The sequence below is a fragment of the Diadema antillarum genome, unplaced genomic scaffold (genome assembly GCF_040938485.1).
Source record: "Diadema antillarum isolate AM-2024a unplaced genomic scaffold, OU_Dant_1.0 seq00000472_RagTag, whole genome shotgun sequence".
NCBI lineage: Eukaryota > Metazoa > Echinodermata > Echinoidea > Diadematoida > Diadematidae > Diadema > Diadema antillarum.
In genome coordinates, this window is record NW_027271440.1 from 451,331 (window position 1) to 464,685 (window position 13,355).

The 13,355-nt window shown below is 39.4% G+C and overlaps 1 protein-coding gene and 1 long non-coding RNA gene across 2 annotated transcripts; both read left to right on the forward strand.

Annotated features, from left to right (window-relative positions):
• Positions 1–519: 519 nt before the first annotated feature.
• LOC139733343 (uncharacterized) lies at positions 520–6,385 on the forward strand. The gene is made up of 3 exons (XR_011711073.1): positions 520–637; positions 1,744–1,887; positions 6,350–6,385. It is a non-coding gene; the product is annotated as an uncharacterized lncRNA (long non-coding RNA).
• A 2-nt stretch (positions 6,386–6,387) lies between these two features.
• On the forward strand, positions 6,388–13,075 carry LOC139733374 (uncharacterized). Its single transcript, XM_071644209.1, has 6 exons — positions 6,388–6,493; positions 7,780–7,923; positions 9,207–9,350; positions 10,866–11,009; positions 11,163–11,300; positions 11,555–13,075. Exons 1-6 carry the CDS (start codon positions 6,467–6,469, stop codon positions 13,073–13,075), a joined length of 2,118 nt encoding a protein of 705 aa, XP_071500310.1. The 5' UTR covers positions 6,388–6,466.
• Positions 13,076–13,355: the final 280 nt, after the last annotated feature.

A 13,355-nucleotide genomic window follows, 5' to 3' on the forward strand; every position in this document is an offset into this window, starting at 1 on the left:
CTGATATAAGAGGGATATTGTGGGTATAGGCCTATACTAAGTCCACGAATATTCGCACGAGGCACAATTAATTCGAACGGGAATTCGATTACCAAAACTTAATAATTCCTGATACAAAAAATCCAGAGCATTATACTAGTATATAACACATTACTCATACACGCACTCCATCTCCTAGAGAGCCTAATATTGATGATAAAATCCACCATGCCATGGGTAGATGTTGCAGTACTATAAAGACCATGGAGTTTGTGTTAGATTGAGTCATTAAAACCAAGAAAGATGACATGGTGATGTGATGCTAAGTACAACATTTTACAAAACTCCAGAAAAAAACTATGGGCGCAACGTATGCTTGGTAGCTACAGACGTTAACCGCTGCCAAGAATCGACTACTGGTTTTGTGCGAAATTCAAGCAAGCAACTAGCTCACTGCGTGCGCTACTAGGCCTTGCGCCTCTGTATGTAAGTACGTACGTTCGTATAATGCGATCGACGACTCGACTATCGACTGCATTACGACGACAGTACACACAAATATGTACCTGTTCCGAAAAACGTCAGTTAAGTATCTCTAAAATCATCATCAAATCCTGCCTGCTCAACTGGACGGACCATTCCCAGGTTCCGTTAGAAGGTGAGCTAAGTTGCATAGTAGCACGTAGCCTTGTTTCATTGCGAGTTTCGAGGTAAATGTGTTGTAACTCTGTATTGAACGTGAGTGCATGGTAGATGTACCAAAGATCGCACTCTGAGCTGTGCAGTGTACGCATACGATGACGATCTATGGATACGGTGGGGGCCCTATTGTACTTTACCACCGCGTTATAGCTTAGCACTGTGAGGCTACGGCTGCGTCTTGTGTAACTGCGATACTCGGTGTACAAACTACATGTACAATGTACTAGGACACTGTACCCTTTGCTCGTAGATGGCATGCGCCAAAGTCACGAATCGGCTGGCTGGGTGTGCGGTGTGTCCGTCCGTGTGTTTCCTTGCAAGCACGAAGTTACTAGTAGTGTACAGTGCAGTGAGCAACTCCTCGCACCTACTGCTCACGCACGTGCTAACTTTCACGCAGCTTTTAATATCATAAAGGATATATAATATTAGAACCTAATATTTTGGGAGTAACTGTATCTAAAACATTTCATCAATGGGCAATCTCCAGACAAAGCAAAGTATCACAACCACCCCCTGCAAGAGTGAGGTCTGAATTGATCGTACTATACGGTTTACTTTGATTAGATTAGTTTGAAGCTAATTTCTGGAAGGCTCGCTCAAAGTATGCATCGTAACTTAATTAAACTTGGGGATGGCTAGTAATCGATCAGTGGGAATGCTTGCTGGGGGATGATTGTTCTAGTCCTTGTGGGATTCATATTACGAGTACATATACTGCCATGGAGTATATCCATTGTTGTGTGAAAATTATTTACTTCAAGATGGTCTTATGCATATTCAAGTAATGTGCAGTTTAATGTTTCCAGGATGCCTTTTAACAGTCGGGGCGACCTTTAACGAGTCGTTAACGATCGCCCCGACAAATTATGAATAAACCCATGAACCCAAATGTACTGAATATTATGGACCTTTAAAGATTACGATATAGATTAACATTTCAATGTTTATTATAAGACTTTAATGGAGTCAGTTATTTCAATCCGTTGAATTTAGTTATAAAAATAGAATCATAGGCCTATTTGTGCAATGGCTGTAAAATGGTTTCTCTTGTATTTTAAGGCTGCCATCATGCATCGGAAGTATCGCACCAACTACTCCCAACAGGACGTGGCTGACGCCTTACAACGCATTGTGTCAACTGGCATGTCCGTCCGAAAAGCCGCCATAGAATACAACATTCCTAAGAGCACCCTTGTTGACAAGGTATGGGATTATTTTGATGCTTAATTTCTCTCTACTATATATTGCAACTACATAATTGTAATTCAATGAGAGTAATTCGTTTCGCAAAATACTAGTAATCTGAGAATATCTTCCATGTTGTGGATTAGCCCAATAACCATGTGTAAAAATCAGTCCCTTTTTTTTTGAATGAAAAATTAGACTATTGAAGACTCGTTGCTTGTTGACCGCACAATAGATTTATGAAATCACAAATATATTACATTTTTTGTTTTTGTTTTTGTTTTTTGCCCGAGTATACTTTACAGGTAGACTTACGCATATACTGTAAAAGTGGTTTCTTTCGCGGTGGTTTTATTTTCGCGCTTTTCGCGCTTTGAGGTTGAACCGCGAATTTAACATCACGCGAAAATATTTTGAACTCGTCGCTTGTTACAACGCTATCTTTACCGACCGCGAATTTAAACACACGCGAAAAAGTCGGCACCGATGGCAACCGCGAAAGTTTCTGTACGCGAAAGGAACCACTTTTACAGAGTAATTATTCAAATTTATGATAGGTAAGATGTCTCACGGAGGGTGCGTGCAGATGTTCGTCCAATTCACAGTGGAATAGTAACTGAAAAAAGATGTATTTTCCCCCGTTCGTTCGATGTAAATTTTGTCAATCATATAAATGGTATATGGGCAATTCCATGGGAATGTGGACATGGCACTAAAATTTCAAGTTTATCATATTGCAAAAGAATTACTCATTATGTATTACCCATATATTGAAGTTAAAGAAACTCAAAGAATTATATCAATCGGTCAAATATTTCTCGAGAAACAGCTACAAATGTTGATGACAATTTTTCAGTCATCCAAATTGCTAAATGCATGCTTAACTTAATATACATTTTTTTAATAGAACAATTCTGCTAGCACTTCAATTAATTTATTTTAAAGAAGCAAATTGGTTCTAGTTCAGTCTCCCGTGAGGAAATTTTTATGCCACCTTCAAAAAAAATTTAATCACCACATGAAGTTCAGCCCTTGAGCCATGTAACGCGAGTTACCGAAACAAGAAATATTTTTCATTCTGAAGGAAGCAGTGGAGGTAATTTGTTGGGAATCATAATTTTCTAAATTCATCATACCCTGATACTGTACACAGGGTGTTGACTTGAATAAACACTGTCATCACATTAAAAAATGTCAATGAAAAGTGTAACGCGAGTTACCATGTAACGCGAGTTACCGGCATGTAACGCGAGTTACCGACTATCAACACAAGTTTCCACCAACATAAGCAAATTTTAACACTTAATTGAGCTAGATTGTGGTAAAAACAATCAAATGCAGTGTCATACACACTATGCTGGACTGAAACAAAGGAAGGCAGCCTAATAAACTGTGACTGTATAATACTAGCATCAAGGCCACTGATCACATACCACATTGAAGAGTCTAGCCAGGCTTTCACTGCATGCGTACAATGTACATGTACATCCAGCAGTGATTGAGAACATAAAATTTATCATCTGAATTTCCTGCATCAGTATTACAGAATTTTTATTACAGAATACTATAAAGCAGCAAGTGTTGGTTCTAATCCTTATTCTGTGGTCTAGTGAAGATGACGCCTGTCTGGAGATCGGGAGGTTTTGGTTCGAATCCTGCTTGAGTACATTGTATGTACAATTTTGTATGCCCATGATTTTTTATCATGGCTACTACTAAAACACTGATCTATTCAGTGCTTATTTACGCTGATGTAGGGCAATTTGTCAATCAGTTGCAATGAAAACATCTCAATGGAAGAATTTCATGAATTTGAATAATAAAATATGCAGTACCCGCTGCATGATATAAGGATTAGAACCAACGCTTCCTGTTAGGCGGAAGTTTGGTGGTCTAGTGGAGATGACGCCTGTCTGGGGAGATCAGGAGGTTGTGGGTTCGAATTCTGTTTGAGTATGTACGCCCATGACTTTTTTTATCATGGCTACTACTAAAACACTGATCAATTCAGTGCTTATTTACGTCGATGAAGGATAATAAGCCAGTTCGTAATTTAGCTCATGTGTACATTTGTACAAATAGCCTTTCTTTTTTTTTTCTCAGTTGGTTCGGCACTTCACTCATTTTCAAAGTGGCATAATGCATAAGCTTGCCCGATATAACAATTTATGGAATTCGTATTAAAAAAAAAGAATGAACTTGCATTTAGATCAGGGGATCAGAATGCTCCCATCAGTTTATAATTTAGCAGCCATCCATTTCATTGTTTTGTATTGAATGCAGTAACAGCTTATCTCCTTTTATATAGCGAAATACCATTCTTGCTGTCAGGTGGATGTGCTGGCAAGCATCATTTAGATAAGGATCACATGAATAATCATCGCATCACAGATGCTTATCTCAGTGAATTTAAAAACCAAAATGCCTGTTGGTACAAATGACCTTTTTCTGCTCATGCGCAAAGTGGAATTATGAACTGGTCTATTTGTCAATCAGTTGCAAAGAAATGTACTAGTTTTCATCCCTCACAAAGATAGGATTTTAATTTTTGAAAGATTGTAAGCTTTTTTGTAAACTAGTAGATAGGGTTTGATACTTTTATGTTTTGTTTTAAAAAGACTTTCAACATTTTTCATCTTTACACTCTAAAAATTACAATGTACTTTGATATACACCTAAATCATCTGGGTATATATTCAAACATATTCAAGGTCTCTATGAGGAGTGAAACTCTTATTAGTCTTAACGCATTCTTCTCTATCAATTGGGTTTATTAGTAAAATGTTTGTTTAACATTTATTCATTTTACTATCATACAAAACTAAGCATCTCTCAAAATATTCAACACAAGATTCAGTGCCATCAGAATAGTTGAATGTCATCAATTTGTGTCACCCTGTGTTAGTGGACATAATGTAACGCGACATAAAGGCTCCCTAACCGACCGACATAAAGGCTCCCTACATTTTACCAGGTCATTGTTACTCAACTTTGATAGTGTTAATTTATGAGTCCTAACCCACTATCAATTCAAGGTAGGAAAACTTTTATCAAGATTGTCTAGTATGAGGAGACTTTCCAAAAAGAGGTCTTTATAGAATTGACCATGTCCTTTTTGTGTAACGCGAGTTACCAAAGTTAAATGATTCAAGAATCCCAACATGTTTGTCCTTTATTTTTCTTTTTGGATTCATTTGGTTGGTGTATGTCTACTTAACCCATGATGAAAAAAGTAACTTGTAGATCCTACCAATTACAAAGATATTGGCACATTATCCCATAAATGTACCCATTATTTGTAACGCGAGTTACCGTGGAATTGCCCATATGGTGTAATTTTATCTTTATTTTAAAGTGAAACCCCTCTGCTGAGGGTTTGAGAACCCTTCTTTCACCATTTAATGTTCGCTTGTAATATATAATATATCGAAAGAGTGTACCAAGAAACTAATTTGATTGACGCTTTTTGCCGGGATGATGAGTTGTTTCGGAGTATTTTGAGATTTAAAAAAAAGTCGTCCAGGGGGGCATTTCATGAAGGAACTTGTCGGACAAAATATCTGACAAGTCAACTATATCCGACAAGTTTTGAGAAATTCTTTAGTCTGATTGGCTGATTTCTCTGAACTTGTCGGACATTTTATCCGACAAGTTCCTTCATGAAATGCCCCCCTGAAGGGTCCAGGGGGGTGTTTCATCAACGTTTGTCAGCGCTGACAACTTGAATCACCATAGTAACAGTCAGTGACCAGAGCATCTCAGCCAATCAAAACCAAGGATTTTGCTGAAATTCTTCAGCTGACAAGCCACACACACACACACACACACACACACACATAAATACTTTAAAAAAAAGTGTGTGTGTGTGTGGGGGGGGGGGGGGGGGGGGGGAGGTCAGTTCCGCCGGCCCTGCCTCATAAGTACATAGCAGAACACTTTGTCCCCCGAATCCATAACATGAAGGTCCCATGTATGAAAGAGTCATAACTCATACACGTATAAACACGATCCCGTACTTCATTTATTCATTCATTGCAAGGAGGAGGGTACATAACCCAGTGAAGTAGTCCCGCCTCACATCTAGCTGGACCCCATGGGAGACCAGTTAGTGCAGCTGCCTATGGACTATCCAGCCATCATATTAGATGGAAAAGTGTAACAAAAAATATGTAGGTATAGGCCTGTAAGGGCAGTGTATCCTCTTGTTGCGCTAATAGTTTTTGTATACTCGGACAAGCCTCAACAAATCATGGAACCCACTGCAACAATAAAAATCATTTTCAACTTGGGTTCAGTTCGCTTACAAAATAATAAACCCAACCCAAATGTGTTTGGGCCTTTACAATCACGATATGGATAAACATTTCACTGTTATGAATACTTTAGAGTTACTTATTTCAATCCAATGAATATGATTTAATATTAGTTATAAAGAATAGAACCATTAATGGTTGTAAAATGGTTTCTCTTGCATTTGAAGGTTGCCAGCAGGCCCCGGAAGAAACGCACCAGCTACTCCCACCAAAACGTTGTTGACGCCCTACAACGTAACGCGTTGGATGGCAAGTCCTTCCGAAAAGCCGCCAAGGAATGCAACATGCCTAAAACCACCCTTGTTGACAAGGTTTGTAGATAATTTTGATGTTAATTTCTCTGTACTGTATATTGCAACTTATCTAATGAAAGTAATTCTTATCGCAAAATAATCAGAAAAACGTCTTCCGCGTTGTGGATTATAATGCCTACATTATACCGATGTGTGAAACTGAAACACGGTCCCCCCCCCTTTTTTAATGAAAAATAGACTATACAGGGCATATAAAAAAAACGTTACACTTTTGAAAACATTGTCTAGATTCCATTTCAAAATATTTGGAAGATTTTTTCATATTGATGGATGCCCAATAGTCTCATCTATCAAGTGCAATCAACTAAACAAATTTTTGTTCACGCTTGGCTGAACACTGACGCTCTTTGTCCAGAGTGTGAAAAATGACTTGCGCCAAATTGAAGGATGATGGAAAATTCAGCCAGCAGTCCAAATAAGTGCTCCCATTCAAATAAATTGCTCTTTTGCTTAAAGCTTTTGCCCGAGTATAACTTTACAGGTAGACTTACGCACATATTCAAATTTGTGAGAGGTAAGATGTCTCACGGAGTGTGCATGCAGATGTTCGTCAAATTCACAGTGGAATAGTAACTGAAAAAAGATGTATTTTCCCCCGTTCGTTCGATGTAAATTTTGTCAATCATATAAATGGTATATGGTGTAATTTTATCTTTATTTAAAGTGAAAACCCTCTGCTGAGGGTTTGAGGTCAGTTCCGCCGGCCCTGCCTCATAAGTATATATAGCAGAACACTTTGTCCCCCGAATCCATACATAACATGAAGGTCCCATGTATGAAAGAGTCATAACTCATACACGTATAAACACGATCCCGTACTTCATTTATTCATTCATTGCAAGGAGGAGGGTACATAACCCAGTGAAGTAGTCCCGCCTCACATCTAGCTGGACCCCATGGGAGACCAGTTAGTGCAGCTGCCTATGGACTATCCAGCCATCATATTAGATGGAAAAGTGTAACAAAAAATATGTAGGTATAGGCCTGTAAGGGCAGTGTATCCTCTTGTTGCGCTAATAGTTTTTGTATACTCGGACAAGCCTCAACAAATCATGGAACCCACTGCAACAATAAAAATCATTTTCAACTTGGGTTCAGTTCGCTTACAAAATAATAAACCCAACCCAAATGTGTTTGGGCCTTTACAATCACGATATGGATAAACATTTCACTGTTATGAATACTTTAGAGTTACTTATTTCAATCCAATGAATATGATTTAATTTTAGTTATAAAGAATAGAACCATTAATGGTTGTAAAATGGTTTCTCTTGCATTTGAAGGTTGCCAGCAGGCCCCGGAAGAAACGCACCAGCTACTCCCACCAAAACGTTGTTGACGCCCTACAACGTAACGCGTTGGATGGCAAGTCCATCCGAAAAGCCGCCAAGGAATGCAACATGCCTAAAACCACCCTTGTTGACAAGGTTTGTAGATAATTTTGATGTTAATTTCTCTGTACTGTATATTGCAACTTATCTAATGAAAGTAATTCGTATCGCAAAATAATCAGAAAAACATCTTCCGCGTTGTGGATTATAATGCCTACATTATACCGATGTGTGAAACTGAAACACGGCCCCCCCTTTTTTTAATGAAAAATAGACTATACAGGGCATATAAAAAAACGTTACACTTTTGAAAACATTGTCTAGATTCCATTTCAAAATATTTGGAAGATTTTTTCATATTGATGGATGCCCAATAGTCTCATCTATCAAGTGCAATCAACTAAACAAATTTTTGTTCACGCTTGGCTGAACACTGACGCTCTTTGTCCAGAGTGTGAAAAATGACTTGCGCCAAATTGAAGGATGATGGAAAATTCAGCCAGCAGTCCAAATAAGTGCTCCCATTCAAACAAATTGCTCTTTTGCTTAAAGCTTTTGCCCGAGTATAACTTTACAGGTAGACTTACGCACATATTCAAATTTGTGAGAGGTAAGATGTCTCACGGAGTGTGCATGCAGATGTTCGTCAAATTCACAGTGGAATAGTAACTGAAAAAAGATGTATTTTCCCCCGTTCGTTCGATGTAAATTTTGTCAATCATATAAATGGTATATGGTGTAATTTTATCTTTATTTAAAGTGAAAACCCTCTGCTGAGGGTTTGAGGTCAGTTCCGCCGGCCCTGCCTCATAAGTATATATAGCAGAACACTTTGTCCCCCGAATCCATACATAACATGAAGGTCCCATGTATGAAAGAGTCATAACTCATACACGTATAAACACGATCCCGTACTTCATTTATTCATTCATTGCAAGGAGGAGGGTACATAACCCAGTGAAGTAGTCCCGCCTCACATCTAGCTGGACCCCATGGGAGACCAGTTAGTGCAGCTGCCTATGGACTATCCAGCCATCATATTAGATGGAAAAGTGTAACAAAAAATATGTAGGTATAGGCCTGTAAGGGCAGTGTATCCTCTTGTTGCGCTAATAGTTTTTGTATACTCGGACAAGCCTCAACAAATCATGGAACCCACTGCAACAATAAAAATCATTTTCAACTTGGGTTCAGTTCGCTTACAAAATAATAAACCCAACCCAAATGTGTTTGGGCCTTTACAATCACGATATGGATAAACATTTCACTGTTATGAATACTTTAGAGTTACTTATTTCAATCCAATGAATATGATTTAATTTTAGTTCTAAAGAATAGAACCATTAATGGTTGTAAAATGGTTTCTCTTGCATTTGAAGGTTGCCAGCAGGCCCCGGAAGAAACGCACCAGCTACTCCCACCAAAACGTTGTTGACGCCCTACAACGTAACGCGTTGGATGGCAAGTCCATCCGAAAAGCCGCCAAGGAATGCAACATGCCTAAAACCACCCTTGTTGACAAGGTTTGTAGATAATTTTGATGTTAATTTCTCTGTACTGTATATTGCAACTTATCTAATGAAAGTAATTCGTATCGCAAAATAATCAGAAAAACGTCTTCCGCGTTGTGGATTATAATGCCTACATTATACCGATGTGTGAAACTGAAACACGGTCCCCCCTTTTTTTAATGAAAAATAGACTATACAGGGCGTATAAAAAAACGTTACACTTTTGAAAACATTGTCTAGATTCCATTTCAAAATATTTGGAAGATTTTTTTCATATTGATGGATGCCCAATAGTCTCATCTATCAAGTGCAATCAAATAAACAAATTTTTGTTCACGCTTGGCTGAACACTGACGCTCTTTGTCCAGAGTGTGAAAAATGACTTGCGCCAAATTGAAGGATGATGGAAAATTCAGCCAGCAGTCCAAATAAGTGCTCCCATTCAAACAAATTGCTCTTTTGCTTAAAGCTTTGATTATGTCATGATAGTCTGAGTATTTTTGTCAGCTTTATCGTAATTTTAATGATTTCATGTCTAAACCAATTGATGAAATTAGAGTGTAATTCAAGATCTTTAAAGCACAGTTTTCACAATATACGGACACATCAATACCATATGCCAGTTATTCATTAATGCAGTATAAGTGGTACCAAATCAATCAACATTCAAATCATTAATCCCATCAATCAATCAATTGATTGACCAATTAATCAATCAATTAATTAATCAATCAATCAATCAATCAATCAGTCAATCAACCCATCAATACATCAACCGATATATCAGTTAGTCAGTCATTGAGTCGTTCAATCAATCAGTGAATCAACCCAATAATCGATTAATCACTTTTCAGTCATTGAAAGAGTCAATCGGCTAATTGAACGAATAAACTAACAAATAAATCAGTTTTTCAAACATTGATCAGCCTTGTTTGAATGAGAACACTTATTTGGACTGCTGGCTGAATTCTTCAATCTTCTGTCAATTTGGCGCAAGCCGTTTTTCACACTCTGGACAAAGAGCGTCAGTGTTCAACCAAGCGTGAACAAAAATTGGTTTCATTGATTGCACATGATAGATGAGACTATTGGGTATCCATAAATACGAAAAAAATCTTCCAAATATTTTGAAATGTAATTTAGAAAATTTTTTTCAAAAGTGTAACGTTTTTTTTTATACACCCTGTAGAAGATTCGTAGCTTGTTGACCGCACAATACATTTATGAAATCACGAATAATATTACGTATTCCTCTTTTTTTATTATCATTATTATTTTTTTTTTTGCCTGAGTATACTTTACAGGTAGAGTTACGCGTATCATTCGAATTCGTCATAGCTAAGATGTCTCTCGGAGGGTGCATGCAGTTGTTTACAAAACAGGTAAAATTGGACCTTTAAAATCACGATATAGATTAGCGTTTCAATGTTATGAAGACTTTGATAGAGTCACTTATTTCAGAACGCGGTTTGATTTTAGTTATGAAAAATAGAAATGGTTGTAAAATGGTTTCTCTTGTATTGTAAGGCTGCCACCACGCCTCGGAAGTATCGCGCCAACTACTCCCAGCAAGACATAGATGACGCCCTACAGCGCATCGCGGTGGATGGCATGTCCATTCGAAAAGCCGCCGTGGAATACAACATTCCTAGAAGCACCCTTGTTGACAAGGTTTGTAGATTATTTTGACGTTGATTTCTCTCTACTGTATATTGCAATTTATTCTAATGAGAGTTATTTGTATCGCAAAATAATCTGAAAAATATCTCACACGTTGTGTATAATTGATATGTAATGTAAATATCTTTATTTAATTTCATATAGTTTTCAGGTAGAGTACCCGTAGATGCAAGAATAGGGAAACTACCATACCTGACTGTCGTCGAGGAGAACAAAATCTCGGAGTGGATCAGACACATGGCAAAAATCGGTTATGGTCAGACGAAGATGGAGCTGAGACAGGTGAAGTACAATATTATTCTTATAAACTTTCACTGGAAACATTATGTACGTATACAACATCAATATTCTCTCTCCCTCCCCGCCCCCCCCCCCTCTCTCTCTCTCTCACACACACACGCACACACAACAAACACACACTAGGAAGGTCCACCTACCAGTGAGCACACACAGAGACACACCCTCGCATGCAGTTGCATATATGTGTAGATGACTTTTTGATTTATCAAGAATAAATTACAAATTGTGCATTACAGGTCGTCAAGACGATACTGGACCATGATCAGAGAGAAACACCCTTCAGGAACAATCTGCCCGGACTCAAATGGACGCGACTGTTTATGGCCAGGCATCCCGAGCTGTCCAAGGAAATTCCTCAGCCGCTCGGAAAAGGAAGCGCCCCCCTGACAAAAAAGAAGATCGACTCGTGGTTTAGCGAGTTTGAAAACTACATGCAAGAAGCCGAAGCCATGTCCATCCTGGAGCAGCCTTCACGAATCTTTACCTGCGACATATTGGGCTTCCCTTTGTGTGGCAAAATGGGAAGAGTCCTGCATCAAGAAGGATCCAAGTCGGTTAGCAGACTGTCCAAAAAGGACCGGTCACAGATCACCCTGCTGTGCACCATCTCAGCTGATGGCAAGTTCCTACCACCTACTTTGATTTTCCCCGGGCAGCGTTTCCGTGACAATCCACTTGAAGGGGGACCAGAGCACACATTCCTGGGCAGATCCAAGAATGGTCGGATGGATGGTGAAATCTTCCATGAATTCATCGAAAAAAGCTTCGTCCCATTCTTGAACCGACATAGTGTGCACCGGCCGGTTCTTCTTTTGGTGGACGGTCACAGGAGCCATCTAACACTGGAGGTTGCGGATTTGTGCCATAAGCACAAGATTATCCTGTACTGCCTGCCAGCGAAGGCCCGTCACATTCTGCAACCCTGTGACCTGACTATCTATGGCCCTTTGAAGCTTGCCTGGGAGAAAGCTGAACGTGACTACATGCTCGCTCATCTTGGGGAGGTCGTACAGAAGTTCACCTTCGCGAGGGTGTTCAGGCCTGCATGGGAAGAAGTGTCCTCAAACCCGCAACTACCCATGAGTGGCTTTGAGGAAGCGGGGATATTCCCTTTCACAAAGGTTTACAACACGGACAAACTTGGACCAATTGCTGCGGTCGGAAACTCCACAGATCCCGCCATTGAGGTCTCATCTTCAGCCATGGATGTCCCCTCACCTTCTGCCATTGAGGTCCCCTCATCTTCAGCCATCGAGGTCCCCACAACTTCCGCCATCGAGGTTCCCTCACATTCTACCATCGAATCCCCCTCGGCTCCCTCCATCGAGACCTCCTCCGAAGCATCTCCAGCAAGACGGGACAGAGAAGCTGCTCACAAGACCAGTCCGCCTCACGAAGACTTTGTCAACCCAGCTCTTGAACAACAGCTTGTCATACCAAGTGTGAAACAAACAGTCTCCACGAGGAAGAGGAAGAGGAAGAGGAATGCAGAACAGCTACCCGAATGCAACAATAGTGACGCAGTCGTCCAAATGAAGCGGAAGAAGTTTGGCAAGAAACGGAAGAAGTTTGGCAAGAAAGAGGAGGAAAAAGAGAAGAAACGGAAAAAGAAGAAAAAAGCCTCCGTGTACTACCTTGTGGAAGTGAAAGGAAACAAAGTCATTGCAAGTAAAAAGCTTAAGGGGTCGAATCGTAAGCAGCTTTCTCAGTACATGAAGGATGTACGATCATTATCGTTATTGGTTTTTGCTAAATAACGCTCAGCTGTGATGAGGATCATAACAGAGCCAGTTATGTACAATGTAATGACAGCTCGAAGGCTATGGAACTCGCTGCCAGAAGGTCTTGTCAAATGTACCTCTGCGAACATTTGCAGGCAAGATTATATAGAGATACTCCAGCTCTGATGGAAGGGGAACGCTGTTTTCTTTTTGTTTTGTTTTGTGTGTTTGTTTGTTTTAGGTTCTGCTGCATTTAATTCATCCTGCATTTATTTTATGGTACCACATGAATGTGCATGAATTTCCGCGAATTGCC